General features: G+C 41.8%; 1 protein-coding gene across 1 annotated transcript in view; it reads right to left on the reverse strand.

Annotated features, from left to right (window-relative positions):
* Nucleotides 1-12,050, reverse strand: part of LOC111236265 (junction plakoglobin-like) — a 91,437-nt gene extending 79,387 nt beyond the window's left edge. The window contains exons 1-2 of the mRNA XM_022764939.1: nt 12,038-12,050; nt 10,744-10,884 (exon numbers count right to left, since the gene is read on the reverse strand). Coding sequence (XP_022620660.1) covers nt 10,744-10,884; nt 12,038-12,050 — 154 coding nt within the window. The remainder of the gene's footprint in view (nt 1-10,743; nt 10,885-12,037) is intronic.
* Nucleotides 12,051-27,575: the final 15,525 nt, after the last annotated feature.

Here is a 27,575-nt window from a genome sequence, read left to right on the forward strand (position 1 = left end):
GGGGGGGGGGGGGACTGTACCACCACACTCCTGGATTAAGCCCATTAACTACAAGGAGCTTATATTATTATGATTCCTCCCAAGGCAAAATATAGTTTAGATTGTGTTTCTCTGTTCCAGGCAGCCACTGGTTTCACTTCCATTTCAATATGCATTAAAGTCAACCTGCAAAGAGATAAAACTTCCTCCATAGATAACACTTACAATATTGTCACATTATAATGCAGGTGTGAACCGGGACTGTTGTGTTTTCAAGGATGCAGCAGTACCAGAGTCCTGTTGTGACCTCCTCTGTTCCAGTAGCTTCAGGGACTCAGCAGCAATGCTAGAGCTATAGGGTGGATAATAAGCCTAGAGCCACAAATTATACTCACCATATGATAAGATGAACTAGAAACATCCTCGTGGTTGTCTGCCTCCTCCACTCACATAATTGAGCAATTTTGAGTAGTGGCTAAAGAGTGTTTTGTGAAGTCACACTGACCTTGACCTTTGACCTTTGACCACCAAAATCTAATCAGTTCATCCTTGAGTCCCTGTGAATGTTTTTGCCAAATTTGAAGACGTCCCATCGAGGTGTTACTGAGATATCGTGTCCACGAGAATGGGACGGACATGAGGAAGGACAACCTGAAAACTGAGGCATAATGAGTATCTACTGCAGCACAGCAAGATTTTGAACCTTGCATTATTATTGTATATTGCATATCATTGACAATGATTCACTTACTTACACGTAAATCTCTCTCTCAAATTAAATCGAAGGGAACTGGACTTGTATTTGTCTGTGGAAGACGTTCGTCCACATGAGACCACAACAATGGTCAGGTGAAACCAGTACTTTCACAGGTACTTTGGTGGACCCACCCACAAGAGGTTAAATACCTGGGTCCTACTCCACTTTCTTGGTCAGACTAGTGCGGACTAGAGAGACCAATACATGATGAACTGATGAAGCCGCTTGGATAAGAGGCGAAACGTCTTCCACAGACAAATACAAGTCCAGTTGCCTTCAATTTAATTTGAGAGAGAGATTACTATGACCTGGACGAATGAGAACATTCACAGACAGATTACACGTAAATGTAGCTGCCATGAAGTTTTACTAACATAATGTGTAGCAAATGGTTTCTCTGTTAAAGTTAGGATTAGGACCCTGTGGACCTTGTCCTTCCCTGTTTTCCTTGTGTTCTCCGCTGTGTTCCCTTCCCTCTTGTGCTTATTTGTCCCCAGTTTGCGTGTGTGTGTGTGTGTGTGTGTGTGTGTGTGTGTGTGTGTGTGTGTTCAGCTGGGTGTGGTTTCCTAGATCCTGCTCCCTCCAGTCTCCATCCGCACCTGCTGTTTTTCACACGATCAACTCCACAACCACCTGCAGTATTAAGCCCGGTTCGACTCTTCACTTCCAGCTCATCGTGCGGTATTATGCTACGGCCAGGCTTTTGCCTTTTTTTGCTGTGTCTTGTTGGATTGTTCATTCACCCTGAGATTTCAAACAAATGTGCATGTGGTTCTGTTGATATTACAGCGTGTGTCTGCAGACACAGTTGTGCGCACACATTTGTCAGTGTGTGTGGTCCACTTATCATTCAGTTATTCTAGTTAGCCTGGACAGACACAGGCTCCGCCTCTCTGTCAGTCTGGACTGACCACAGTAACCTGACTGGATCCACCTGTTAACCTGCTGAATGTTTAACAAGCAAAGGTTCATGAGAAATGCTGCTTATTTACCCACATTAAGATTTGTTCTGTTTTTCATACATTTGAGTTTTGCCTCAGTTTCACCGAGTGCTGCACAGATTCAGTGGCCCATAAAACAGATAGTAGTCCATAAAACAAGAAAAAACCTTGAACTTTTCCTTATTTTATACATAAAAACACTGCAAACCATAATAACAAAAGAAAACTCAACAACACAAAAAGTTGCAGACATTTGTTTGGGTCGTTTTCGAGGTGATTTGAAGTTTCTAACTTCATCTGTTCATGAGTTATGTCCTTCATATTTATGGGTGTTTTCTGTCCTCCTTGAAAAATCCGCTCCAGAGCCTCTGCTGCACTAAATATCTGACTGGTCACATCTTTCTGTCTGTTTTCTGTCACTACAATAAACTTAGAACAACCTCTCCACTCTCTGAGCCAAGAATAATACATTCAAGCCTCTGAATCAATAGCAATAGCAGTGTCTAATTCAGTGACATGACTCTAGATGTCACTAGCAAAGATGGTGGATGAGAAACGCACAGAGAAAAAGCAGCAATGAGACAAACAAACAGTAAGACTGACTTTCTAACTTTTCCTATTATTCTTTCAACAAACAGGGGCTCATTGGAAAGCGCTGATTCTCTAGTTTAACATGAAAAATGTCATGTGTCTACCGCAAACCATCATGGAGTAATGACACTCTAAAGTATACGCTACCGGTAAACAAAAACAAACGATCTAATAAACTGTTGAACATTATGGGCTTTCTACCTCAAGTTTCAATTCTCTGCAACTGAATTTTCACAGTATACTAAATAAACTGAAAACCAAAGGCAGGAAATAACTTTTGAAAGGGTCGGGAAAAGGCAACCACATGTGATTTGTAGGAAATGGGTTAAAACTTTACAAGATTTACAATTTGGTTTGGTTCCTTGATGAACTTGGTATTGCTGTCACACAGCTTCTCTTCCTAAAAGCCAGCTCTGTATGTGTAATTTGCTCTCTTAAAGATAAATACAAATGTTCCCTTGTTGATCTGGGATTTATTTAGAAATCTATAGACCTGAAGTTATTCAGTGAATTTTCCAGTCTACTGTCTTTTATCCTGTCTTGATTGTTTAATTACATAAAGTCTTGAGACTATACATGTTTGCTCCCCCGATGACCGCCTTGGCCTTGAACTTTCAAACCTCCTAGAGTCTTTCAACCCACTGCGTGCCCTGACTGACCCAACTCAGTCAAGACAGTCACACTCGTGACCACAAGTGTCTTATTTTTTTGTCTTGTAACCCAACACCCAAAATTCAGTCTAGATCTTTAATTCCTCCCCTGCAGCTAAATTCAAAACTGGTTTTACCATCATCACTGGTCCCAGGGTTCAGTCCATAAAGCTTTTGAGTATTAAAAAATGTTCTTCAAACATAAATGACACTGCCGCTTTTAAATCTAACAACTCTAGTCGCCTCTCGCTGCCGTGGATAAATGAAAATATGTGGAGCCTTTGTGGAAATCCTCCACAAACAGATTTCACTTGAAAACGTCAGGATGCTGAAAACTTTGTTATTTGAGTAGAACACAACCATTGTAATCTGGGGTGTTGTTGCACAATGTGAGCAGTGTCATTGATCCTCCCCTGTTTTAGATGCCACTCCTGAAAAGTTGAACACTTTCTTCACTCTGAAGATTTCAACAATGAGATGGAGCATTTACTCCTCCACAGACCCCGTCTCAGCCGAGAAGCCTTCCCACAGCACTGCACTTCCTGTTTGAACCAGTCTCAGTCTCTGCATTGACAGAGACTGGAAATGCAATGAAACCTACAGTGAGTCCTTCAGATGTACTTCCTGTTTGATTCTTTTAGGGAGGTTTTAACCACAGTCTGTCCCAGTTAGTTACTCTTCAAGTTGTAAACTTCTGTCTGTCAACATTCATCTGATTTTAGGCCGATCTCTAAACTACCACTTTTTGACTATGATTTTAGAAAAGGTGGCAGCAGACCAATTGCTAGATTTCATTCATTAAAACAATATTATAGAACAGAACCTGCGCTAATGAAGATCATGAATGACTTGGCTTCAGGTTTTGACATCAATATGGAGTTTATTATTTCATGTTAATGTCTTTGTGTCTGTGGTGGTTTAATTAATCTTTTAGCTTTTTTTATAACAGACACCCTCTTCCTTTTCACTCAGGAATTGATGATTTTTACCTGTTGGGTAATTAAACAATATTATAATCCATGTGTCCTGAAGGCTCAGCGATTGTATTAGTAGTGGTGGAAAGTACTTAAATACAACTCTGAGATACTTGTACTTGTACTGTAAGGATTTTGTAAGGATGTTGCTGAAGCCCCTGCCCTGCAGGGGTTCCCTTTTGCCCAGGAGAAAAAGTTGACCCCCACTGACTGTCATTTTATAATTTGTACTCTGATCACTTGATCAATGGTATCAAAGGCTGCGCTGAAACCAAGGAGAACAAGAATGTACCAATGGCCAAGTCATTCAACATATATAATTCAAACCCTGCATGTGATTGTCCTGGAAACCGGGGGTGGGTATCAGCGACACTGACACTCTGCAATGGTTAAGGTCCTGCTTTAAATACAGATCCAGGTCAGCACTGTTTAGAAGCTCAGGGGTTCGGTTCTCTGTCCAATCCTCTTTTCCTTCATCACATACAAAGATGTAACATCAATATACATTTTCACGCTGACAATAATCAGATTTACAGCGAACAACTATCACGATACTGACAACCTTCAAAACTGCCTTCATGACGTCCACAAGCAGATGGTGACTGGTGAATCTCTAACAGCCTGGGTTCATTGTCCTCAGGTACTGAGCACTGCAGGCAACAGGTGTCATTTCTGACAGAAACATTAGCTCGGATCAGAGGTTTCCAACATGTGTGCCAGGGCCCAGTAATGGGCCGCAAAAAAACGTTCATTATATTTTCATTATTTGGTATTAAGGCCTATCACGCTGGTAAGACAATGATAGAAACCTTTATGTTGTTGCTGCCGTACGACATCTTATACTTGTTCGCTATGTCAACACTGTGAACCATTGGTTTAGATGATCATGTTAAATCAGTGGTTCAGTCCCATTTTCTACAACATCGGTTAAAAAAAAAAAAAAACCTCTCCTGCTCACAGCTCATGCAAAACTCAGCTGTTTTAACTGGTGCAAAGACACATGGTCACATTTCACCAATACTGGCTTTTCTACACTGGTTGGTTGCAAAATTCAGCTGGTCGCTACCTAATGGTGATATTTCTGTCCTTTTCTTGTGTTTCCTGTGTCTCCTCCCGTCCCCTGAGCTCCTCAGATGCCTCTCCTCTCATTGTTCCAGGGTCCAGACTGAAACAGTTTACAGTTAGAGCTCTTAGACTCTGGAGTGACTTGCCTGAGGAGATCAGCCCCGTTTCATCTTTTAAAAACCCATTTTAACTGATTTTCAGTGAATTATTTATCACATTGTTGGTGTTTTATTCTTATTGTGCTCTGTTTTTATTGCTTACACTTTGTAACTGTGTTTTGGAAAGTGCTACACAACTAAAGTTTAGTTTTATTGTTATTATTACTATCATTTTTTCTTATTTGTTTTATATTAATGTTGTAACTAAACCAAACATCAGGTTTGGAAACAGCCTGTTTAAAACCTGGACTCTTCCTGACACAGACCTTCTGTGTCAGGGACATCTTGGATTCAGGACTTTCACTTTGCATCATTGTAATGTTCTGACATGAATTCCTGGCACAGAGGACAAAGACAGACTGGTACATTTATATTCCTGATCTCCTCACAGTCACTTTGACGGTTACTAATGTTGACGGTTTCATTGCTGGGTTGACAGATGGAGTCGTTCAGCCTTTGGATGAGATCCTGGATCCTCAGATAGGATGACGAGTCTGTGATTAGCAATAACGTGTGGCTCATCAGACTCAGCACTGGCAGATGAATTGTCAATACTTCAGCTGTCTTTGGGTTTACAGTGACCCTCCAATAAATCCCTGATGCATCAGCTGAAAACCAACTGTTGCAATAATTGTAATTAATTTAAAAGGCGGGACAGTAAAACAGGCCTTTAAACATTCAGCCATCCAGGGGCCAGATGCATAAATGATGCGTCCGCATAAAAACCATGCTTACACTATTTCCCGCTCATAAATTGGTCTTTATAGACACAGAATGTGTCACCTCACACATTCCTTTGACCGTGTGAACACGCCGTTTTCCAAAATGATCCAAGTCACAGTGAAGTGAAACTACGTGATAAGGCGAGACACGTGATTTAACCTGAAAAAAAATAACAAACTTCACGGAGCTGGCAGTCGTTATCAGTACAAGTTAAAAACTATTTTACAATTCATAAACAGAAATAATTGTTTGCGCTTCAGCGTTGTTTAATGTCCTTATTATTTACTGTGAGTCATCCTGTAACTGTTTGATACTGTATGAATCTTCATCACTTTTTAAACTGGTGCAGATTTTACCTCCCATCTGTAAGAGCCTCAGTTTCACCATCGTCTTTCTTCTCTGTCTGATCACTTGTGGTGGAGGCAGTGTTTTTATATAAACTGACGGATTAAGGGAGAGTCTTCATCTATTTATGGCTAATTGTGGGAGTGGAAATGAGGCTCGTGCACATGTGACCAATGTGTCAGTGAGTGAGATTTCTAAAGAAGAAGCATGTGAACACACGGCTTCATAATTCTGATGAGAAGAATGTGTATGAATATTTCTGGTTTTTGTGCGTACACATGGTTTTAGTCATGAATCTACACACAGTGAGTGACCTTCTGCAAAAGTGAAGAATCATCAGCCAAATCATGCACAAGCACATTGTTTTTATCTCGACTTCACATTCGAAGAACACATATTCAAACTTTTTGAGCCTGAATATTTGGTTCAGTGAATAATTTGTTCATTTCAAGTCTGTTCACACCTGTTATTTCATTTCATTTCACTTCAGCTGTTTATTTGAGCTCTGCACATCAATGAGGAATCACAACAAGTCAGTTCTGATAACCTTCATGGAGAGGTGTGACCAAACTAATGGAGGAGTGAGAGACAGGTATGAAGATCAAACACATCATGACATGCTCCTTCAGGTGTGAAGTTCCCCTCATTCCACAGGAACGATATTAACAACATTTCAGCTTATTATTTGTATTATCATTATTTTCAGCTATTATTAACAGCTCCTGGATTTTCTTTCTACACTTTGTCTCAGCTGTGACTCGTCCCCCATTCAGATCAGTTTCATTGACATGTTCTGGGTTTACAGGAGTTTAATCCTCAGCCTCCAGGGGAAACTTATTGATTTGTAGAAGCTGATCAATAACCACTCTTTCAGCACTCGGTGATATGAGTCAGAAACATTCACATTAGAGCTTCTATTTGGGCGCTGCGGGTACAATATTTTTCAGAGTGTATATGTGAATAATAAGAGACTTACGCTGTGGTATAAGCCGTCCTGAGAACTAGGAGGAGAAGAACCTGCGTTCAACACATTGTCAGACTCAGTTCTGCTTATCTGCCACAGTGCATTCGCTTGTATCACTTATGTGCCGCATGTATTAATTTTTAAAAGCAAAAGAAGAAAAAAAAAAGTTCTTCGAGCTGTGGCGCCATTAATCTTAAGGCTTCGTGTCAGTTTGTGGTGAAACTTGTAAAACAAGGCTTAACTACATCATGTTTGCCCTGTGGATCGATGCTAATGCAGCTCACAGCTCCATTCTCATTTATCTGATACGCAGCTCATTTTAGGACCAACCAGTCACAGATTAAGTGACTGGACACATGACAAACAAGACCAGGCCTACACCTAGTACATGTGTGGACCACCAATGCTCACATCCTGATTTCATAATATATAATATATAAATATATAGTCATTTTTATAACTGAATACTGAGCTGTGATTTCAGCTTATTTACTGTAACATGATCACGCAGAGAAAAAGTTAGAAGAGACAGACTATCTTTCTTATTGAGTCTCTCACACAGAGCACAGCCTCTGTCTGGATCCAGAATAGTTTAGTCTTTATTTACTTCAACGTCAGAACAGTGACAGACTTTATTAGAGGCAGGTCTTTATGTCTAACTGTTGGATATGTAGAGTTGGTCATAGTCGTTAGTACAAAGACTTGTTTTCAGTCGATCCCATCTGTCATGTTAAAGTTTCTGCATTACGTGGTAATACAAACTCAAGATTCCTTGTAATCATTTCAAATTAAAAGCCCTTTTGCAGTGCAGTGGGCAGAAACCCTCTATTTCTTAACAGGTCTTTTTTTGCTGTGCTGCAGTAAGCATTTTGTCTCATTTCCTGTTGCTGGTGTTTCTGTTGTTCACATGCTATTCAGATCTGCTAGTTTCTTTAGCAGTTACCGATGACTTCTCTCTCTGCCTCCCTCTCTCCTGCTCTCTCTGCTCGGTGTGTCTCCTGTTAAGTCGTTCCTCTGCTTCCTTTAGAAATAATGATATATGGAATAAAAGTAGGTTATTTGCTGTAACGGAGGCGAGGCTCAGTGTATCGGAAGCGCTCCTCTTCTTCTCTGCAGTTCCCAAGCGGCCAGGAAACCAGAGCGGCTCAGTAGACTGCCTGTAAGAAGAAGTGTAGCTCTAAGCCCCCAGTCAGCATCCATACACGGTCCAGACCTGAACCAGGTTTATACCCAGTCTGTTTGAAAACAATGAGCCAATGAGCTAAGTTAGCAACACTGCAGCTGTAAACACTTCCTAATAGATCCTGTTAGACCCAGACACTCCAACTCAGTGACGAGGCACTCAGCTGACCAGTGGTGGAAATATGATCAGTCAGTCAGTCAGTCAGTCAGTCAGTCAATCAGTCAGGGACATTCCAGATTATAGGGAAGACCCAACTGTTGCAGTCCAGCCAAAGATATGGTGAACATACAGCACAGGGTGTGTTAATACACTGGGCGTCTGCATACATGGACATCATGTGTAACTGCCATCCGTAGAAGTGTAACACAATAGAAGTAGATAGTGAGATTGTATGTGTGTGTGTGTGTGTGTGTGTGTGTGTGTTCATTTTCAGAATCCTCATTTTCAGATTATACTTCATTATTGGAATAACAATAAATTCAGTGTATGAAACCTCTTTGAACCTTGAAATGTGTCACCAGAGCTGATCCTCATATTCTTACCACTGTTATTTTAGTTTTCACCTTCTGGTGAAGAGGCAGGTGAGCACCAAGACACTTACTCAAATATCAGTCTCATGACAGTGTTGTTGCAGGTTGTATTAAAGTTCAGCAGCCAACCTCCATATGACCAGCTGTTTTCCCGAGGTCTCTGTCTCTCTTTGGATTAGTCGATTCACAAAACTAACACTGGTGATCCTGGATAACCAGTATCATGAAGCTGGTCATCACCGGCCTCTGTTCACACTGCTGCACCACAAACCACATCATCAGTACCATGAATTAAATACTGACATTAAATAAAATGCTTTTCAGCTGCTGATGTGTTTCAAATTACTATGGCAGTCATTTGCATCCATACACAACATTATCCTCACCCTTCCACACACACACACACACACACACACACACACACACACACACACACACACCTAATCCTAATTCCAATCTGGACTCTGAAATTAAATTATACGTTACACGTATATACATTGTGAGCACCAGACAAACTGTACTCACTCTATAATTCAAACTGGTCCTCAAAAGCATGGAAGTACAGAGAGTACACAGAGTCTGAGTGAGGAGTCAGTCAGTGCAGTAAACAGTTTAAGATGCACACAGCCTGTCTGTGAGCCCTCACTGACATGGGTCAATGATGATATGTTTTGTATTTCAGTCACACCCTCAGGAATACAAGGATGCAAAGAAAATCATAAGGCTGACAAACAAAGAATCAAAGGACTAGCTCCCTCCTTGAGGGTCTGGGAGCAATCCAGGTTGGGAGACAGGTTCCTGTCACCTGCTCAGCCTCCTCCCAAAGGTCTGGAGCATGACCACTGTAAGGAGCAGCCAACAACTCGAAACCGAACCGAAATCAAAAAGAATACCAAACACCTCATTTATATATTTATTTTCTATGTTTCTTTCTTTCTCTATTTCTCTCTCCCCCTCAATAAAGCTACATATATAAAAATCTATAGCAATAACAAAAAGCTGTCAGTTGTTCTCTGTAGCAGTGTTTGCCATCATATCATGTTATGTTCTGGTTTATCTTGTTACATCCTGTTATCACTTTCTTTGTCTTTATCTTGCTTCACCAAATAAAAAAAGAATAACGTTAATCTATATTATTTGAATTGTCATGAATCCCATGAATCCATTGGTTCCTACTTATGATGTAAATCTTTAAAATCACCTCACAAATACATAGTATAATCTTTTAAAAAATGCATTTGTTAGGGACTATTTTCAGCAGTGGATTAATCCACATTTGGTGCTGTAGGGAATATTTGGGGCAGCAGGATGGTGTGTGTGTGTGTGTGTGTGTGTGTGTGTGTGTGTGTGTGTGTGTGTGTGTTGATGGTGATGAAGGAACTTGTCACAGGAGTGACAGTGAAGTTTGTATGTGAACATATTTGTGAGGGATTTTTTCCTGGAGGAGACTTTTGTTTGTTCCTGTGGGTGCCAGGTGAGTGGCGGGAAGCGGAGCGTGACAGAGAAATGAGGATAAAACACAGAGTTTCTTCATATTTACTCTGATGGATTATCTCACACTGCGGAAGATGATTTCACAGTGATGATGGATAAATGGCAGGAAATGGTGTCTTATTCTGAAGGAGGAAAACAAGCCAACACAACAAACTGTACATTTTCACTGAGTTACATACTGATGGCTATAATTAGCTCATAATTTCTATTAACAATGGATCATGTCTGCTGTGTGGGCCCTGACTGGGGTTAGGGTTAGGATGAGTGAATGCAGATGAATTAGTGGAAGACAGTCTGACCTGTGGGGCTCTCCAGTCCTCCGGCTGCTGTGTCTCCTCCTCCTCCAGCAGAGGCCGTAGTGGGAGTGGTGGTATTGGTTGCGGTGCTGCCAGTGTACTTCTTGCTGCCACTGTACTCTGTGCTGCTCTCGTCGTCCCGCACAGTGGTGGCTCCTGATTGGATGCCGGAGTCTGAGGCGTAGTAGGTCTGCTGCCACTCTGCCACCTTCACCACGCTGTCCGCCTCACTCACTGCAGGGGACACCATATGGCTGACATCAGGTAACAATACTACTGACACTACTACTGTTACTGCTGCCAGCCAGAGTACTGCTGCTGCTGCTGCTGCTAGTACTCATTTGTAGTTCTACTTGTATTAATATTAAAACTGCCAGGACTACCTCTACCACTACCGCTAAATGTACTACAACTAGTACTACTACTATTGTTACATACAATAAAGCCACCTCTAGCCTCTTACAACCCTTAGCCTGCCGGTGCGGCCTGGTTCAAACCCAGTTCCAAAGGTTCTGAATGTGTTCTGAAGGAATACATGCTTAAACGTTTGTCAGTATAGGCAGGTTGTATTTTGTTAGACCGGTTAGAGTCTCTAGAATTCCAACCATAAGCACATAAATATGATTTATTAATATTGTGTACCCGTAATATCCGTAATATAGTGGTGGTGACCCTATCTTTGAGGAGGTCTAGAAGTCCTATTGTCTGTCCATTCCTCCATTATTTGTATTCTTTTAGTCTGTAAGCGTCCACAGATCACAAAAATCAAAAAGGTTTCTTCATAAAAGTAGTACTGAGTTATGAATATCGTCATGGGAGGTACATAGCAGACTATCGAGTGATCCATCTCTCTCCCTGCTGCTGCATCTGCGGATGTGTCAGCTCCATTCAGATTTCACTCCAGGAGGCCTGGGTGAAGACAGCAAGCGTACCCGAGTGAAAAATAGATGACACAATTCTTTCAGTTGGAGAAAGCGTGGCTATTGGTTACTGACTCTGTCAATCATTCAGTCTTGAGGACAGGTGTCTGCCCTGTCCAATACGACCAGACAAGTAACATGTGGGTGCCAGTGAAAAAATTAACTAAAAAGTCCACAGCTCCTGAAGCACTCACTGACAGGAGTGAAAAAACAGGTGTTAAGAGGCTAGAGCTACATTTGCTTCTACCGCTACCTCTGTAACTACAGTGTACTGTGACTTTTGTTACTGCTGCTGCTGTTATACCAATAGGCTACTATTATTTCCTGTACTGCACCTAATTACAGTACTGTGTTACAGTATTACTATTACTGATAAAACTACTACTACTGCTGGACTCAATTTGAATCATAACCACCAGCAGTTAACAGGTAATCTGTGCTGGCTGCTGTGGTGACAGAGCACTTACTTTGCATGGACATCATCTCCGTCCACTGGTACCACTGCCTTCACTGACCTTTGACCTGTAGAAGAGAGGAATCATCAGGTCTGTGAACAGAAGGATCACATACAAGATTCAAACTAATCCTTCTCTTGAGGATTATGGTTCAATCACCACATTTACGACTAATTCATTAACTCGCAACACAGTGTCCCACACTCCACATGAGCATCTGATGACCCTGGGGTGGGAGGACCTGATGTCTATCTCGGCCTACAGGGAGATGGCTCCATGGGCCAAGGCCCAGTCACCAGACACTCACCTGGCTCCAGGAGGGTGTCCAGGTGAGGTGTCTTTATGGGAGGTTTAAGGGGGTTTATAGTTGTCATTGAAAAAAGTGCTCGGGGGGGGCCATCAGGGCCTTGTTTCCCCTTTGCCTCTCCTGATGGTGCACCTTGCTTGTGTAGGGATCAAACCTGTGAGCTTTTAGTCACATGACCACAACTTCCTCAGTGAGTTTAGTATTTTCTGATCAGTCTGTTACCAGCTGTACTGCTGCATTATCAAATACAGCAGTAATTAAAACTTAAAACTGAAAATAATATTTCAAACAATTGATCATAAACATAAGTAATAAAGGAGTGTAGGTGTGTTTGGCACTGACCCTCACACAGCAGTAGAGTATAGCATATAAACAACATAAGAAACTTCAACTGTTGAACTGTTTTGTGCTGTGTCAGTTGTAAAGAACATCTGCTTTTTCTGCTGTTGTGAAATGATTTCTTTCCATGAAGCTAAAAGCTGCAGCTGTAAGTTAACTCAGATGTCAGTGTTGGGAAGCACACACACCTCCAGGGAGCAGACTTATCTGACTCCCAGAGGCCAGGGCTGGAGAAAGGTCAAAGCGTGTCATCCTCCCTGTCAAGAGTCCTTCGCTGCCTGCTGGGAAGGAAGATGCCCAGAGGAAGACAGTGTATGTGTTTTTCTATGTGCATGTGCATTAAATATTACAACCAAATGGTCCAGAACATGCATCAGTTGAGCAGGATGACGCCCAGATCAGATGAAGATTGGTTGGTCCACCACAACCTTCTCCTAACATGGACTTTTTCTCTCTTTATACTACGTCACCGAGCTTTTCCCTTTGCTCCGGTCATCATTACTACGACCATTAGTTGTCGCCTAGCAACAAAATGTAACTACGGGTCATTATAACCTGCTGCACAGACGACCTGTGGCAGTCTCGAAAGGTGTCACTTCACCAACACTGAGCACTTACTTTAGTTCATTATTTTAGGTTAACAACCCACAACAGCTTGCATCAGGATCATTAGTAGCAACAAGTAGCTGTTCTCAGTGAAAAGGCTCTGAAAAACCTACTGTGCGGTATCTGCTGTGCGGTAGAGGAGCATTTAGCAGCAGAGGCAGATATTTCCCTCAGCAGCTGGTGGAGACCAAACACAGAGCTAAAAGAGAGGGATCACTGGACTGGGACACAAACACCACTCCACATGATGCTTTGTGTTCATAAGGCTGTAAATGTTATGATTTGCCATGGCAGTCACTTTCTGTTTGCGTTTGTTTGGATTTTGTCACTTCCTGTTTTATTTTGTAATTGGTTTCCTTGTGTGTCAGTGTTTTTACTTCCTGTCTTGGTCCTGTTTCTGTGTGGTGATTGTCTGCCCCGCCCTAATGTGTTTCACCTGTGTTCAATCACCCTTGCCTCCCTTGTGTCTATATAGTCTCTGTGATCCCCTTTGTCTGCGTCGGTTCGTTGGTTCATGTCTGGTTTGTCCTCAGTCTGTTCATGTCTCCTGTTGTCGTCCCCTGTGGTTCCTAGTGTTTTGGCCTGCTGTTTAAGTTCCTTGTGTAACCCTTGTGCTTTGGTTTCCTTTTCAGTTGGTTCACCAGTTTTTGCCTGTTTGGATTTTGAGTTTTTGTAAATGGTTACTTTGTGTTATTAAAATAATTTCTTTCCACCAAACTCCCTTGTGTTTTTGGCTGCATTCGGGTCCTGCTTACCACCAACCCTGACAGTAAAAAGCTTTGTGACATCCAACACCTTCAGCCCCAGTCTCCCATACATTTGTATCGTGTGTGTGTGTGTGTGTGACAGAGAGAGAGGACAGAAATGTAAGACTAGTTTCCTGTGTGGACAACAGTGTCTCTTATTTTCCCTCTGCACTCATCCACAATATCTACTTTGTGACATAGCGTAGTATTACTCCTGTGTTTAGTTTGTTTTTAAAGCTGTCTTCAGATCTGCCTGTTGTTGTGGACCTGCCTCATCATCAGTTCCCATAAAATCAATTGACTCTCAATTACACCACATTCTCAGCTGATGGGAGCCAGCAGCAGCAGCGACAGCAGCAGTACAAATATGGCAGAAAATTAAATGTAAGATCTTTTCGTTGTGTGCCTCCCTGCTGATTAAATTAACATTGACCACCTCTGATGGCTGTGTTGCTTAATCAATAGAGGCAGGCTGCAGGAAGCTAATCATTAGCGATCACAATTACTGCAGGTCTTCTGATGACTCATGATTTACAGGGCAAGAGAAAGGAAGTGAGGCCATTAGAATGACCTCTATCTATCCTAAAATATGGTCAGGCCTTCATCTAAGGTACAATGATGAACAAACAATCTATTTGAACTGATAACATGCAAATCATTGTGTTGTTCTTGTTTAAACCTTCATGGTGCAGGTGAAACAGTGTGTGAAGCCCTCGACTAATGACATCAACAGAAGCTAGACACTGGAGACACTAGAGACACTTTGACTTCTAAACAACACTCAGACACTTAAAGAGACATCAGCTGATGTGAACCAGACAGCACAACAAAGACCTCAGAGACTGAGGATGAAGCAGACTTGATGAACATGAAGCTGAAAGGGTCACAGAGTTCAGATCTTCATCATTCCACAGTCACACAGACTGTCTACAGATGGAGATGATTCAGATCACATTTTGTTCGAAGAAGAAAACAAACTAAAAATACTGTTGAGAAGTTACATTGTTTGATGACACACTTAACCATCACATTATAGGAGGGAAGAGGGAGCTAACTCTAACCTATCATAAGGCAGGCCTCTAGCAACCCACAACCCACTTCACCAAAACACATACAGCATGCTAGCTGAAAACTCTTTTCATTTGGTTCTCTGCCAGATTTGCTCAAATTCCCGTGAGCTGTAATGAGCTAAAAACATGAAACTTGGCACAAAGACTGGAAATCATGTGCACCAGCTTCCCAAGAAATATGAGCTCAATCGGCCAGATGGTGGCACTGTAATTAAGGCCAATTTTGGAAAGGCCACGCTCCTCGCACTGTTTGTCAGATTGACTATAAATTTGACACACAACTCCAGCTCAATGTGTTCTACAAAAAATCCTATTGGAACATGTAAGTCTGCCATGATGGATTCATTGGTAATTAGCATAATGTGAAAAACACTAAAATGAATAGAATTTTATTATTATTCGGTTTTGACTTGGCAACACCAAACTTGGTATACAACCATTGGGGACTAAAATAGAAATTTATATTATATATGACCGAGATCAGTCAAAAAACATGGCCACCATCAACAAAAATATCTTTGTAAAATGCGGGGCTTAGCCAGTATTGGCCATAACTCATTAACTCTTTGCTCAATTATCATAAAACTTGAATAATTGGAATAAGCCTACCAAAGCAAATATGATCTTTGTCGGCCCAATGGTGGTGCTATAATTAAAGGTATGAAAGATTGAAAGGCTGCTCCTGGCACACTGCGAGTCCCATGGACTTTAAATTTACCTCACACCTATAATACAATATGCTCTACAAAAAGCCTCTGTGATGACAAAGGCCACCATGATTATCTTTTAGCTAATTTGCGTAATTAGATCAAATTTAGTTGCTTCTCCCTGTTGAGTGCACATGGGGTTAGAGCCCTCGAATTTCCACTTGCGGCTATAATATTTCTTTTACATAAATGTGTCTTAAGAGGTGAAATAAAATGGGGCACTGACTCTGTGAGTCTGGGTCCTAACAGCAAAGATTCTGTCTGCTCTCATTTTCAACCTAGACCGTGGAATGGCCAAAAACCCACAACCAGAAAATCTCAGTGGTTTGTATTCGCCCTTAGCACATCATGTTACCGTGCCAACTCAGGTTTGTTTAAAGTTACCCCCTGAACACCCTGTCCCTGTTCATTTTCATTTATTCATTATAAATCTAACACACTGGTGACATCCTGATAACACTTTAGTTTATAGTTCAGCGACCAAAAGCACTTGAACTCCTGGTTTAAGCCAGAAGAAAATGAACTAAGAAATGCAGGTGAAAATAATACAGAGACACTTAATTAGTCAGTATATGTCTAACAGGGTGGTGGTATTGACAGGGGCTGTGCCACTATTAGAGTCCCCTGACCTTTTCCAAGGTATCCACAACAGCTTTAATTAAAAAAAATAAATAAATAAACCCAATAACACATCTTTTCTCCCTGTTCCCATCACAGAGTGCACCTGAACGCTTCGTTTTAATTTAAAACTGTGATAATTAACACACCCCTGGACTCCCCTGCACAGGTTCACAACTATAATCTATAACACACAAAACCCTCCACTTGGTGTTCCAAGCACTTTCCTCCTGGTGTCTCCTCATTTGAAACAGCCAAGTGTGAATTGCTCTGTGGCTCCATATGTTTGTTGGGAGTCCCTGTCTAATTAAAAGCAGACGCTGTGGGATACACGTGGAGTTAATGTTACGGAAAGTTTTGTGGCTCGATGTTGGAGCATTCCCCTGTCGATGTTTAAGCAAAACAAAACATATGGAGGAGAGAGGTAAAGGGAGGAAGAGGCGAAGGAGAGGAAGTGAGGGGAAAGAAGAAACTAGCATCACTGCCTCATGGCTGCCGGAAATATGGTCACAATCTCTCCCCTCACTGAGTTACAGTGCTGAACCATGGTCAGAAATGTTTTGCGGAATATTATGATGTCACAGTGAAGTTGACCTTAGACCTTTGACCACCAACATCTAATCAGTTCATCCTTGAGTCCAAGTGAATGTTTGTGCCAAATGTAATGAAATTTCCTCAAGGTGTTAATCAGAATGGAAGGATGGATGGATGGATGGACGGATGGATGGATGGATGGATGGTTCGCCAGTACAGAGTCATAAAAACAAGCGACGGTCAGAGAACAGGTGAGCTGAATAAAGAGAGGAGGTGGAGGAAGAGCCAGAGAGGAAGGCAGGAGAGTGGAAAGAGAATCAAAACACTCTGTACCTGGGTTTGTTTCTGTGTTTCTGTGTGTGTGTGCGTGTGCGTGTGCGTGTGTGTGTGTATGTGTGTGTGTGTGTGTGTGTGTGTGTGTGGTAACATATAAGCCAGCATCTGTGCTCTGTTGTAAAATCTTATTCCCCCTGCAGGGATAAAACAATGCCTAATTTACAACCAGAGACTCAGCCTGGTTCATGTGAATGTGTTTGTCCTTGTCTCCTTCTTCTCCTTCTCAAAACTGCACTTTAGTCTCATTTTTCCACCATAATATAAATGAGTGTCTTCACCTGGTTTCACCGGTTCATCCTCAGGCACCAATGCAGAAGCTCCAGCTCAATGGACAATAAATCCTAGTAAGGAATCATTTATTTGATATTCTGGCTCTTAAAATCAGTAAAGACGATGATTAATGTTGAATACAGAAATCTGTTCCCTTTACATACTTATACTGGACTGTATTTGCAATTTAATTATTCAATTATTACAATATTGATACTAATATTGTTTAAAATCAAGCCTGTCACGGTTGAGCCTACAACCAATCAGGGGCCTCTCCGGACAAAATAAATAAAACAAAAAAATGAAGCCTATGTTGTCTCATGAGACGCCTAGTTGGTTGGAGTTGGAGGCCCACACAGAGTGGATGATGAGTGTAGCGTTAACGCCATATTTTAGAATTTACTCTCGTTGAAATGGGGCACCAGTCCTCTGGGAGGACAACAATAAATTACTTCATTGCCAAATTTATCAATCTCATATCGGAAGCCATGACTTCTCGATTCAATGGATCTCCAGTCTCTACGTCAAAAGAACACAACAGGACACAACTGGGTGTAAATAAAGGAGTTTATTTAACTAAACTACTATCTACAGAGTAAATGCAAGGTGTAATAATCATAAAGATGAAAATAATAATGAAATGAGCAGTGTGATGAGTTGGCAATGGTGGGAGAGGATATGTTATGGCTATACACTATGGCTATACAGCTAATGATGCTACATCTACGAATTAGGTTTGATGATTAAATATTGCTATATTTCGACATCAACCCAGTCATGAGCAGAGTGTTAAGACCGGCCTACTGTGAGTTGCGCTGTAGCTGAAGACCCTCGGCTGGAACCCAGGTGGCTGTGGTTGCCGTGGTAACCCCGGAGACGCGGGATCTAGGTGGATTCTCCTGGAGGCCGTGTCCCGTTATCATGATGACGGATTCTGCCGGTGTCTCAGCGGTTCAGCTCTGGTGGAGTTTGCCAGGAGACTTTCTGTCTCGGGCACTCTTGATTTCTGGTCGGCTTCTCTGCAGGCGGTCGTGCAGATGTTATCTGCTGGTGTCTCTTGCGGGTTGATGCGAAATAAACTCTAATGCTCTTCACTTTGGCTGGATAACTTTAGAGGAGACTGGCGTTGACCAGATGACTCTAAAGTTGTCAAAATCTTCAAAAAGGAAAACTTGATGATGATTAAAAGTTACAGAATGACTCTGAGGCTCTTCTGTTGCTTTGGTTCAGTTGGTCTCGACTTGGCTTATAAAAATAAAAGATCGCACATGTAGATAAAAATCATGTTACTTGGAGCTTGTGGCAAAGAAAAATAAGAGACGCAAAAAGTGCAAAAATGACTAAGAGCCATGAGTTTGTGGCGAGCAGCTTAGAGATAAGAGTTTACATGGCTACAGAGCCGGGCTTTGAGCCGGGACTCTGAGCTTGAGAGTTGTGGACAGAGATAATGGACCAGTCACTGTGACTGACATCCTGACAGGTTAAACAACAGCTTGCTCTTCTTCACTAGCTCACATTGAGTGTGTGTGGGTCTGTGTAAGAGAGTGTGCATGTGTTCTCTGCATGTGTGTTCACACACGATGTTCATGTATGTATGTTCAAAACCTGCGTGATGGTGTGTCTGTTATATTTTGTGTGTCTCTAGTACTAAAAATGTTGTCTGTCAGAACAAGATGTGCTGAAAAGCTTTCTCACATGATCATACGCTCACACAGCCTTTTTCTCTGTTTTATGAAGTCTTTCATCAGGCTGTGCTGTGCCATGTTAAGACTGTAATCAGAGCACTGATGTAAGCATGAATGTGTTTCTGAGCAGCATCGCTAAAACCTGTTACCTGCCATAATAACATGTTGGAGGTTGGAGATTAATGGAGCTTTATTAATGAAAAAAAAAAACATTTCAAGGACAGATTTGTAAACTCAAAACAAGGTTTAAACGTAGATTCATCATTTGGAGCGTTTAGCTTTAAATCAACTCTGTGTCCTCCAGCTGTCATGAGTCAGACGATTTCAGACCGTGAACGAGTCAAACAGTCTCTGGCTAACAGGGTTCACAGGGCGGCTGTGAAGGGTCTTTTCATTAAGTTGGAGGGTTTAAATATTCCCTCGCTTCTCTCCAATTGAAACAAGAAATTCATTGTTACCCAAAATATTTCAGACAGGACATTGTAATTAAATTAAAATTTATCTAAAAGATAATCTTATACACAGCACTGACAAAGATGCAGGTGTGTGGACAGTGACATGGCTCACATCACATTCATGACAGTGAGCTTGTGAATGGAAAATTATTAATTGAATAAATAAAAATTACTGCTTTGGTCACATTTCTTTATTGTTGAATTTTTTTCTTTTGTCATCTTAATCTGATTAGATCCTTGTTTTTTTCCATAGTTCTCGAAATGATCAAGTCAAGCACAATGTAAATACAACGTAACGTCTAATTTCGTTATGTGTGCATGATAATAGTCTGTCGACTGTCAGTTTGAGGTCATGTATGACTTTGGAAATAAACACACAGAACTCACATTTGTAGGTTTATGGTATTTCATCCATTGTTACAGTGAACTTTCATTAAAATGTACTCAGCATTATTAAAACGTACTTTGCATTATAAATATACTAAATGTTGAACTTATAACCTCAGTGTATCAGCATTATCCACAACTGAAGTTAGTTTTGCATGTGAACCACCCATTGCTGAAGGAAGTTTGTTATAGCATGTAATCTGGAGGGAAGGAATAAAGTTTCTTGAAGAAATGTCTGGAAACCCCCTGGAAACAACGGTGTCACCTGAACGTGGCCTGGCAAGGCCCAGGTTGGGGAAAGTAATGGGATTTCTGGGAAATCTGACACCATTAACATGTCCTGGCACGCCCGGCCTGGGGAACTCCAGGGAAATACTGGACGTCATTGTTTCCAGGATGACCATAGGTTCTTTTTAGAAAAATATGTGAAGAAGTTCACCTGAGAAGGAGGGATAACTAACTATATAAGATGATGCTCAGGCACTCTGGTTTCAGTTCAGCGTCTGGAGCTGGCTCGGGTTTATCTTGTGAAAGAATAAACTCTATTGCATTGAACTCTGACCATCTCCAGTGAATTCTTTGAACTTTATGGGACTCCAGTAGCTGTCCAACTGTGTTGTTGGTTAAGTGTTGGTGTAGAGTTCCCGACTGAAACTCTGACCCTGAACTGGACTCCTTCCCTCAAACACCATCCTGGACTCAAGGCGATGCTGCACTTGTCTGTTAGTGTGGTCTGTAAACCTACATTGATGCAGGTCACAACTTTGAAAACAGAGAGTACAGGGTTTTTTGCCTTTTATATGAAAACAAATATGTTCAAATCTACATTTTTTATTTTTTTTTTTATAATTTTAGCCATTGCATATTATTAAAGGAGAGAGTGGAGGCTACATGTGAACTATATAGTCACAACAGAAACCTAAAGTAAACTAAAAGGTGCTACTACATTAACATTACATATTAACCAGAAGTGTTGCATTTAGTTTTAGTTGGAAACGTAACATATATTAAATATATAATTTTGATAAATATGAAATAATGTTCAGTAATGTTTAGCTCCATGCATTGCATATTCTGGTTTGATTGATTCATTGATGTTTGTTGCTCTTACCTTGGTTACGGTACCTGGTTATTTCTGAATAATATTTAAGCACAATGCCGCAAACAAGAATGTCAAAGTAATAGTTTATTGTTGAAATATATCTAACTGAATATACTGTAAAATATTTCATAAAGTAAATAAGAGGTGAATAATAGGTAAATAAGGAAATGAGTGGATGTCTTTTATTTTGAAATAATGGCATTTTGTGTACATTTTTCTTTTACTACTACTAAACTGGACTGTAAAAAAGTGAACAAAGCCAAGTGGAAGTGGACTGAGAGTTAAAAGAATGAAAGTAAAGTGAGTTGTCCTGTGCATCCTTTAAGTGCATTCAATTAAACGTTTTCAAGTTTGGGCAGGAGCTGAACAAAATCTGAAAGACAGGGCAGCAGCAGCAGCAGCAGCAGCAGTGTGGAGCGAGCCGCCCGTCACACACAGGTGAGGTAAGCGGTGAGAGTCACTCAACTCTGCTTCCTATATCATCGCTGGTCAAGTTACTGTTCACGGCTAAAACGAGCCATTACACCAGGAAATGTCCCGGTGCTCCTGACAGTGGTGTCAGCTGAACACTTCATTGCACTGGGTGATAGTTGCTGGTGTTTCTACCACACACAGAAACACACACACACACACACACACACACACACACACGTTGACAGATGCACACACACATCATCTCCACAATGTGGATTCACCTTCAAAATAAGACACTCAACTAGATAAGAGGAAGTCATTCCTGCCTGTTGCCATCAAGCTATACAACATGTCCCTCAGGGCGTCTGAGGTCACATCATAATTCACTTATTTATACTAAGTAAATTATCTGAACAATGCAATTTATACTCATAGCCTCAGTGCATATTTTTATATTTTATTTTTTATATTCTTTGTATCTTTATCTTTTTATCTTTACTTATTATAAACATCCTTTATCCTTTATTTACTGAGGGAGCAACTGTAACCAAATCTAATTTCCCCCTGGGATCAATAAAGTATTCTGATTCTGCTTCTACCATCACACAGACAAACACATGCAGTAGTGTCACAAAGAGCGCCTCTGGATATGATGCAGCATCTGACAGGTGACTGATACGCACCAAACGACACATTCACTTTTCTAGTTTCCATTGCAGTATATTTTGTATTTCTGTGATATTGAGATACAGAAACTTCATAATGTCCACAGCATCTCTGCGGGGGCTCCACCACCCCTCAGTCTGTGTCTGCTCACCACTGTCGGGTCGAAAAATGAATACGGAAAGAAAGAAAAACATTTTAAGTACAGGAAAGTAAAGACAGAGGTCAGTAGAGGTGAAATACATCATTAAATATTAATTTAATATAAACTGTCAGTCGCCATTGACACACACCTGCTAAAATGTCAGTGGACTGTGTCCAGCTGCTTCAGCACAGCTGGAACAGCACACAGCCGCCTGCTGTGTTAATGTGCTGGGCTGCTTTCAATACAATTATGCCACTTTAAAAAAAAAATGCAGTGATTCAACTGACAAAATAAATACTAAATACTTATTAGTATTTATTTTGTCAGTTGAATCACTGCATTTTTTTTTTTTTTTGTGCTCAGGTGACACACAGGCATGAGACTGATGTCCATCCTTTTCTCTTACTCTGAGCAGATAAGCATATTATTCCCAAATGTTCCTCTACTCCTTTAAACAGGGAACAAGGACTTGGAAGATGCATCTTCTGTTTTACTGTCTTTTCCTGTAAATCTTCCCCTTGTTTTTTTATACCCCACTGCTGTCACACCCTGCTCTCCATCTCTCGCTCCATACTCACTCTCTCTCTCTCTCTCTCTCTCTCTCTCTCTCTCTCTCTCTCTCTCTCTTCTTGTATCTGGTGGAAATAACTTTTATAATTGCAACATTTACGATGCCAAGTAACCAGACGCTGTTCACATTCCATTTATGACACACATAAACATTCACACACACACACACACACACACACACACACACACAGACACACACACACACACACACACACACAGACACGAAGGAGGAGAAACAATTACATAGACATCTCACTCTCTCTCACTGTCTCCCTCCATGCTGTTTATATTCTGAAAGGAGCTTCTCTAATGAACTGATCCAGTAGTCTGGACACTGGCAGCTGGCTGTGTGTGTGTGTGTGTGTGTGTGTGTGTGTGTGTGTGTGTGTGTGTGTGTGTGTGTTCATTTTCAGAATCCTCATTTTCAGATTATACTTCATTATTGGAATAACAATAAATTCAGTGTATGAAACCTCTTTGAACCTTGAAATGTGTCACCAGAGCTGATCCTCATATTCTTACCACTGTTATTTTAGGTTTTCATTTTTACCCTGAAAACCAAATATTTAAGATACAGAATCAACTTGTCTCATTCCGTGTTCCAGATCAGGGTCACCCCCAAAATCTATTCAATTGTTTCTCAGCTCAAGTAAGAAATAAAAATGTCTGAACCTATTATCTGGGTCTCAGCCACGGTGGTGCAGACTAATCAGTAGTTCTTCCTCCTTATCATGTCCTCGAGGTTCTCCTGGGGGCCACAAGACTTTCCCAGGCCAGATGGGACATATAATCCCTCCAGCATATTCTGGGTCAGCTCCAGAGTCTCCTCCTGGTGGGACATGCCCTTCAAAACTCAGGAGGAAGGCAGAACACTAGAGCACCTCAACTGGCTCCTGCCGAATGGAAGGAGCAGTGATTCTACTCCCAGCTCCTTCCCTGAACAAGTCTGCTGCAATTATATCTGTCTCCTCTGCACTAATGACGATCAGTTTATGCACCAGCAGCAAAGAGTAAGTGTCTTCATGTCCGACAATGAGACATTTTTCAGAGACAGTTTCTCTTCTCTTAGAAGATGCAGAAGTGCCTACAGCTTACCAAAGAGATGGATCAGTACAGTGCAGACCGGTTTTCTGACACAGAACCATTACCTTAGACTGTGAGGTGTTGACCATTGAGCCACATTCAGCTGTAACCAAAGAGCACCTGGACGTCACAGCCTGATGAAGGCACTACATCATCAAGATCCAGTCCTGACAACAACTCCTCCAACCTGAACAACCACATAGGTTGTTTTTCTTCAACCCTCTGATAGAAGCATTTAAGAACTACTACTAGAACTACTTGGTGAAGTTTAGGCACTAAAACTACTTGAATAGGTTTAGGTACGTAACTATGGGTCATAATGACCTGCTGCACAGATGACCTATGGGATTGTCTTTTACAGGACAGTCTTTGTCCTGAGGTTATAAAACATGGACATGGATCCTTGAGACTAGAATTACAAAGTGACTTGGTGACTGATCCCATTCAGCAGTACTTTCTCCAGCTCCCCAGTAGTAGTGCATTAGACAGAATGTCAATTTAGAGTATCCCATTAGCCTAGTCCCCATTTGCATGTCTTTGGACTGTGGGAGGAAGCCGGAGTACCCGGAGAGAACCCACACAGGCACGGGGAGAACATGCAAACTCCACACAGAAAGATCCGCGCCGGGACTCGAACCCGGAACCTTCTTGCTGTGAGGCGACAGCGCTAACCACTGCACCACCGTGCCGCCCCCTTCTCCAATCAATTGTATTCATTTGTATTCAAGCAAACTTCTAGCTTTCCACCATTTGAGTCTCACCCGCACAGCAGGTAATCACTAATCTGTGTTCTATATTTACTCCAATCAGGTGCATCTGTCATCCAACTCCCAACACTGATGTGAATCTCTACCCCGGCACCTCAAGCACAGGCTTCTCTCAGAAAACGCTGCAGTGATATGCAAATCTGTGGATAACCCTCTTCAACACAGGGATTCATTTACACAGACACACTGAGGGCTCTTTTTAACGATCCAAAGCTCGCGGTCTGAAGCGCACAGTGAAAGTGCATTTAGGGCGGGTCCATGTATTTGTTGCTATTTCAACAGCGGAAAAAAAACATTGCTACTCCAGGCACATGGTTCTAAAGGGTTGTACTTAATCTCTTACATATTCATGGGAGTGTTTTGGGCGTAACATCCAATAAACCAATCATCTCCTATTCCCTTTAAAAGCCAGGCGCCTGCACCTTGGCGTATTGCTATCATAATGAAACAGTGTTTCACTCAGAGTTAGATTTGCAGTCAGTTGATCACATATTGTGTTTGACCAGAGAGTCCAGTCCTAACCAAGTGAGTCCAGTCCTGACCAGTGAGTCCAGTCCTGACCAGAGAGCCCAGTCCTGACCAGAGAGTCCAGTCCTAACCAAGTGAGTCCAGTCCTGACCAGTGAGTCCAGTCCTGACCAGAGAGCCCAGTCCTGACCAGAGAGTCCAGTCCTGACCAGTGGGTCCAATCCTAACCAGAGAGTCCAGTCCTGACCAGAGAGTCCAGTCCTAACCAGTGAGCCCAGTCCAGTCCGACCAGAGAGTCCAGTCCTGACCAGTGAGTCCAGTCCTAACCAGTGAGTCCAGTCCTAACCAGTGAGTCCAGTCCTGACCAGTGAGTCCAGTCCTAACCAGTGAGTCCAGTCCTGACCAGAGAGTCCAGTCCTGACCAGTGAGTCCAGTCCTGACCAGAGAGTCCAGTCCTGACCAGTGAGTCCAGTCCTGACCAGTGAGCCCAGTCCTGACCAGAGAGGCCAGTCCTGACCAGAGAGTCCAGTCCGTGAACCAGTGAGTCCAGTCCTGACAGTGAGTCCAGTCCTGACCAGTGGACTGCGGTCCAGTCCTGACCACAGGCAGCCAGCTGCTAGTCGTGACTCTGAGGAGCAAAGAAGGCTGAGTGAATCATGTTAGAAATATTTGATGTTATATTATGAGAAGTGTGAATAAATCTTCAAGGTCATTATGAAACTGTGGTGACAAATTTAGGTGATGAGTGTGGAACACTGTGGAGGATTTACCAGGTAGTAAGAAAGAACACTTCTCAGCTGAATCTCATGCAGGAGACATCCATGACACATGACGACGTTATACAACTCACACACGTCACAAAGAAGCTCCGACCTTCTGGGGCTGTGCTGTAATGTTCACCTGACTTATCCCAACACAGAGTGTACGTTATCTGTGCACCCGGTATGTTGGCACATGTTACTCTCTTGATAATGCTCTTTAAAATAACAGTGAAACACTGTGTCACTGACTTTAGAGCAGGTTTTTGCTAGGTTCAGTCACTTTCCGCTCCTGACCACACCTCACTTTAAGACCACGTCATCAGTGCACAGATAAGCAAAAGTGTATTTGTTGATTAAACAACATGGACGCTGGATGGGAAAATTACACACTGCATTGGTCCTGGAAACTAGCAAAGACACTGAATATTATCATTATGTATTTCTTGAGAAATGCCAAAACCAATACACTTGTTATTTTGCAATTAAGTGTTTTAATATTTAAGAAAATTGGAATTCAAAATGGAAACAATCCATGAATGTTGTTTTAATCATAAATAATAAATGAAGTTACAGAGGTTGGCATTTCTTGCACATTTTACATTGTTATCAACACTGACAGAATCAGTGGGTGGAGCCACAGGTGCCATTAATTTTTCTTGTGATCATAAAATGTGTGGAAATTCCGTCTTGGATTTAATATTTTTTTTGTGCAAATGCAGAGCACAGCAGTGATGCATAATTGTGTCACAGCAAAAGAGACACTATAAACATTTGTCTCTCCTCAGGAAAACTGAGATTCATACACCTGCCTGAGATCCTGAGGTGCAGTTGTAACGGGATGTCACCTCATGGATGCATACTAAACATTTTCCTCCATGTGTCTGAATATCCTGCCTGCGGGAGATTTATATTTCCAGTCAGACGGGACAATTTAATTCAGCAAGAGACTGACAAAGCCTGTTTCCTCTTTTTTGTTTGTATCAAGGTCAAGATACCTCTCTGTTCTTCTCACACACACACACACACACACACTTGCCCAGCAGTGTCCGATGTTATCAGACAGGAGGGAATCCAGCAGTGGAGGAGGAGAGAGGAGGAGACAGCGAGAGATTTGACTTGTCACTTGTCATTGACCCCATCAGCTCCATCGTGACGACCCACTACACCTATTGTCTCTGTTTGTGTGAGTCAGCTGCACAGGCCTGACAGTCAAATGACAGTTTGCCTCTGAAATGCGCATGCACACACAAACACAGACACACACACACACAAATATAACCCTATTACAGTATGTCAGTTGGATGTGTACAGTCCGTCAGTGTGTACTTTGGTTTTGTGTATGTGTGTGTACACTAGTCTAGTACTGTATTTGTGTGTCCATGCTGAAAACGTGTTCATGCGTGACTTCAAACTTGCTGTGGAGGGTAGTGCAGTGTGGCCTGTGAAGTTTCTGTCTGTATCTTGGAGCTCTTTTAAGTTCAGAGAAGCCAGTGTGTTCACACTGTGATACTAACTAGA

Source organism: Seriola dumerili, unplaced genomic scaffold, assembly GCF_002260705.1.
Source record: "Seriola dumerili isolate Sdu_G_001 unplaced genomic scaffold, Sdu_1.0 BDQW01000609.1, whole genome shotgun sequence".
In the NCBI taxonomy this organism is placed as follows: Eukaryota; Metazoa; Chordata; class Actinopteri; order Carangiformes; family Carangidae; genus Seriola; species Seriola dumerili.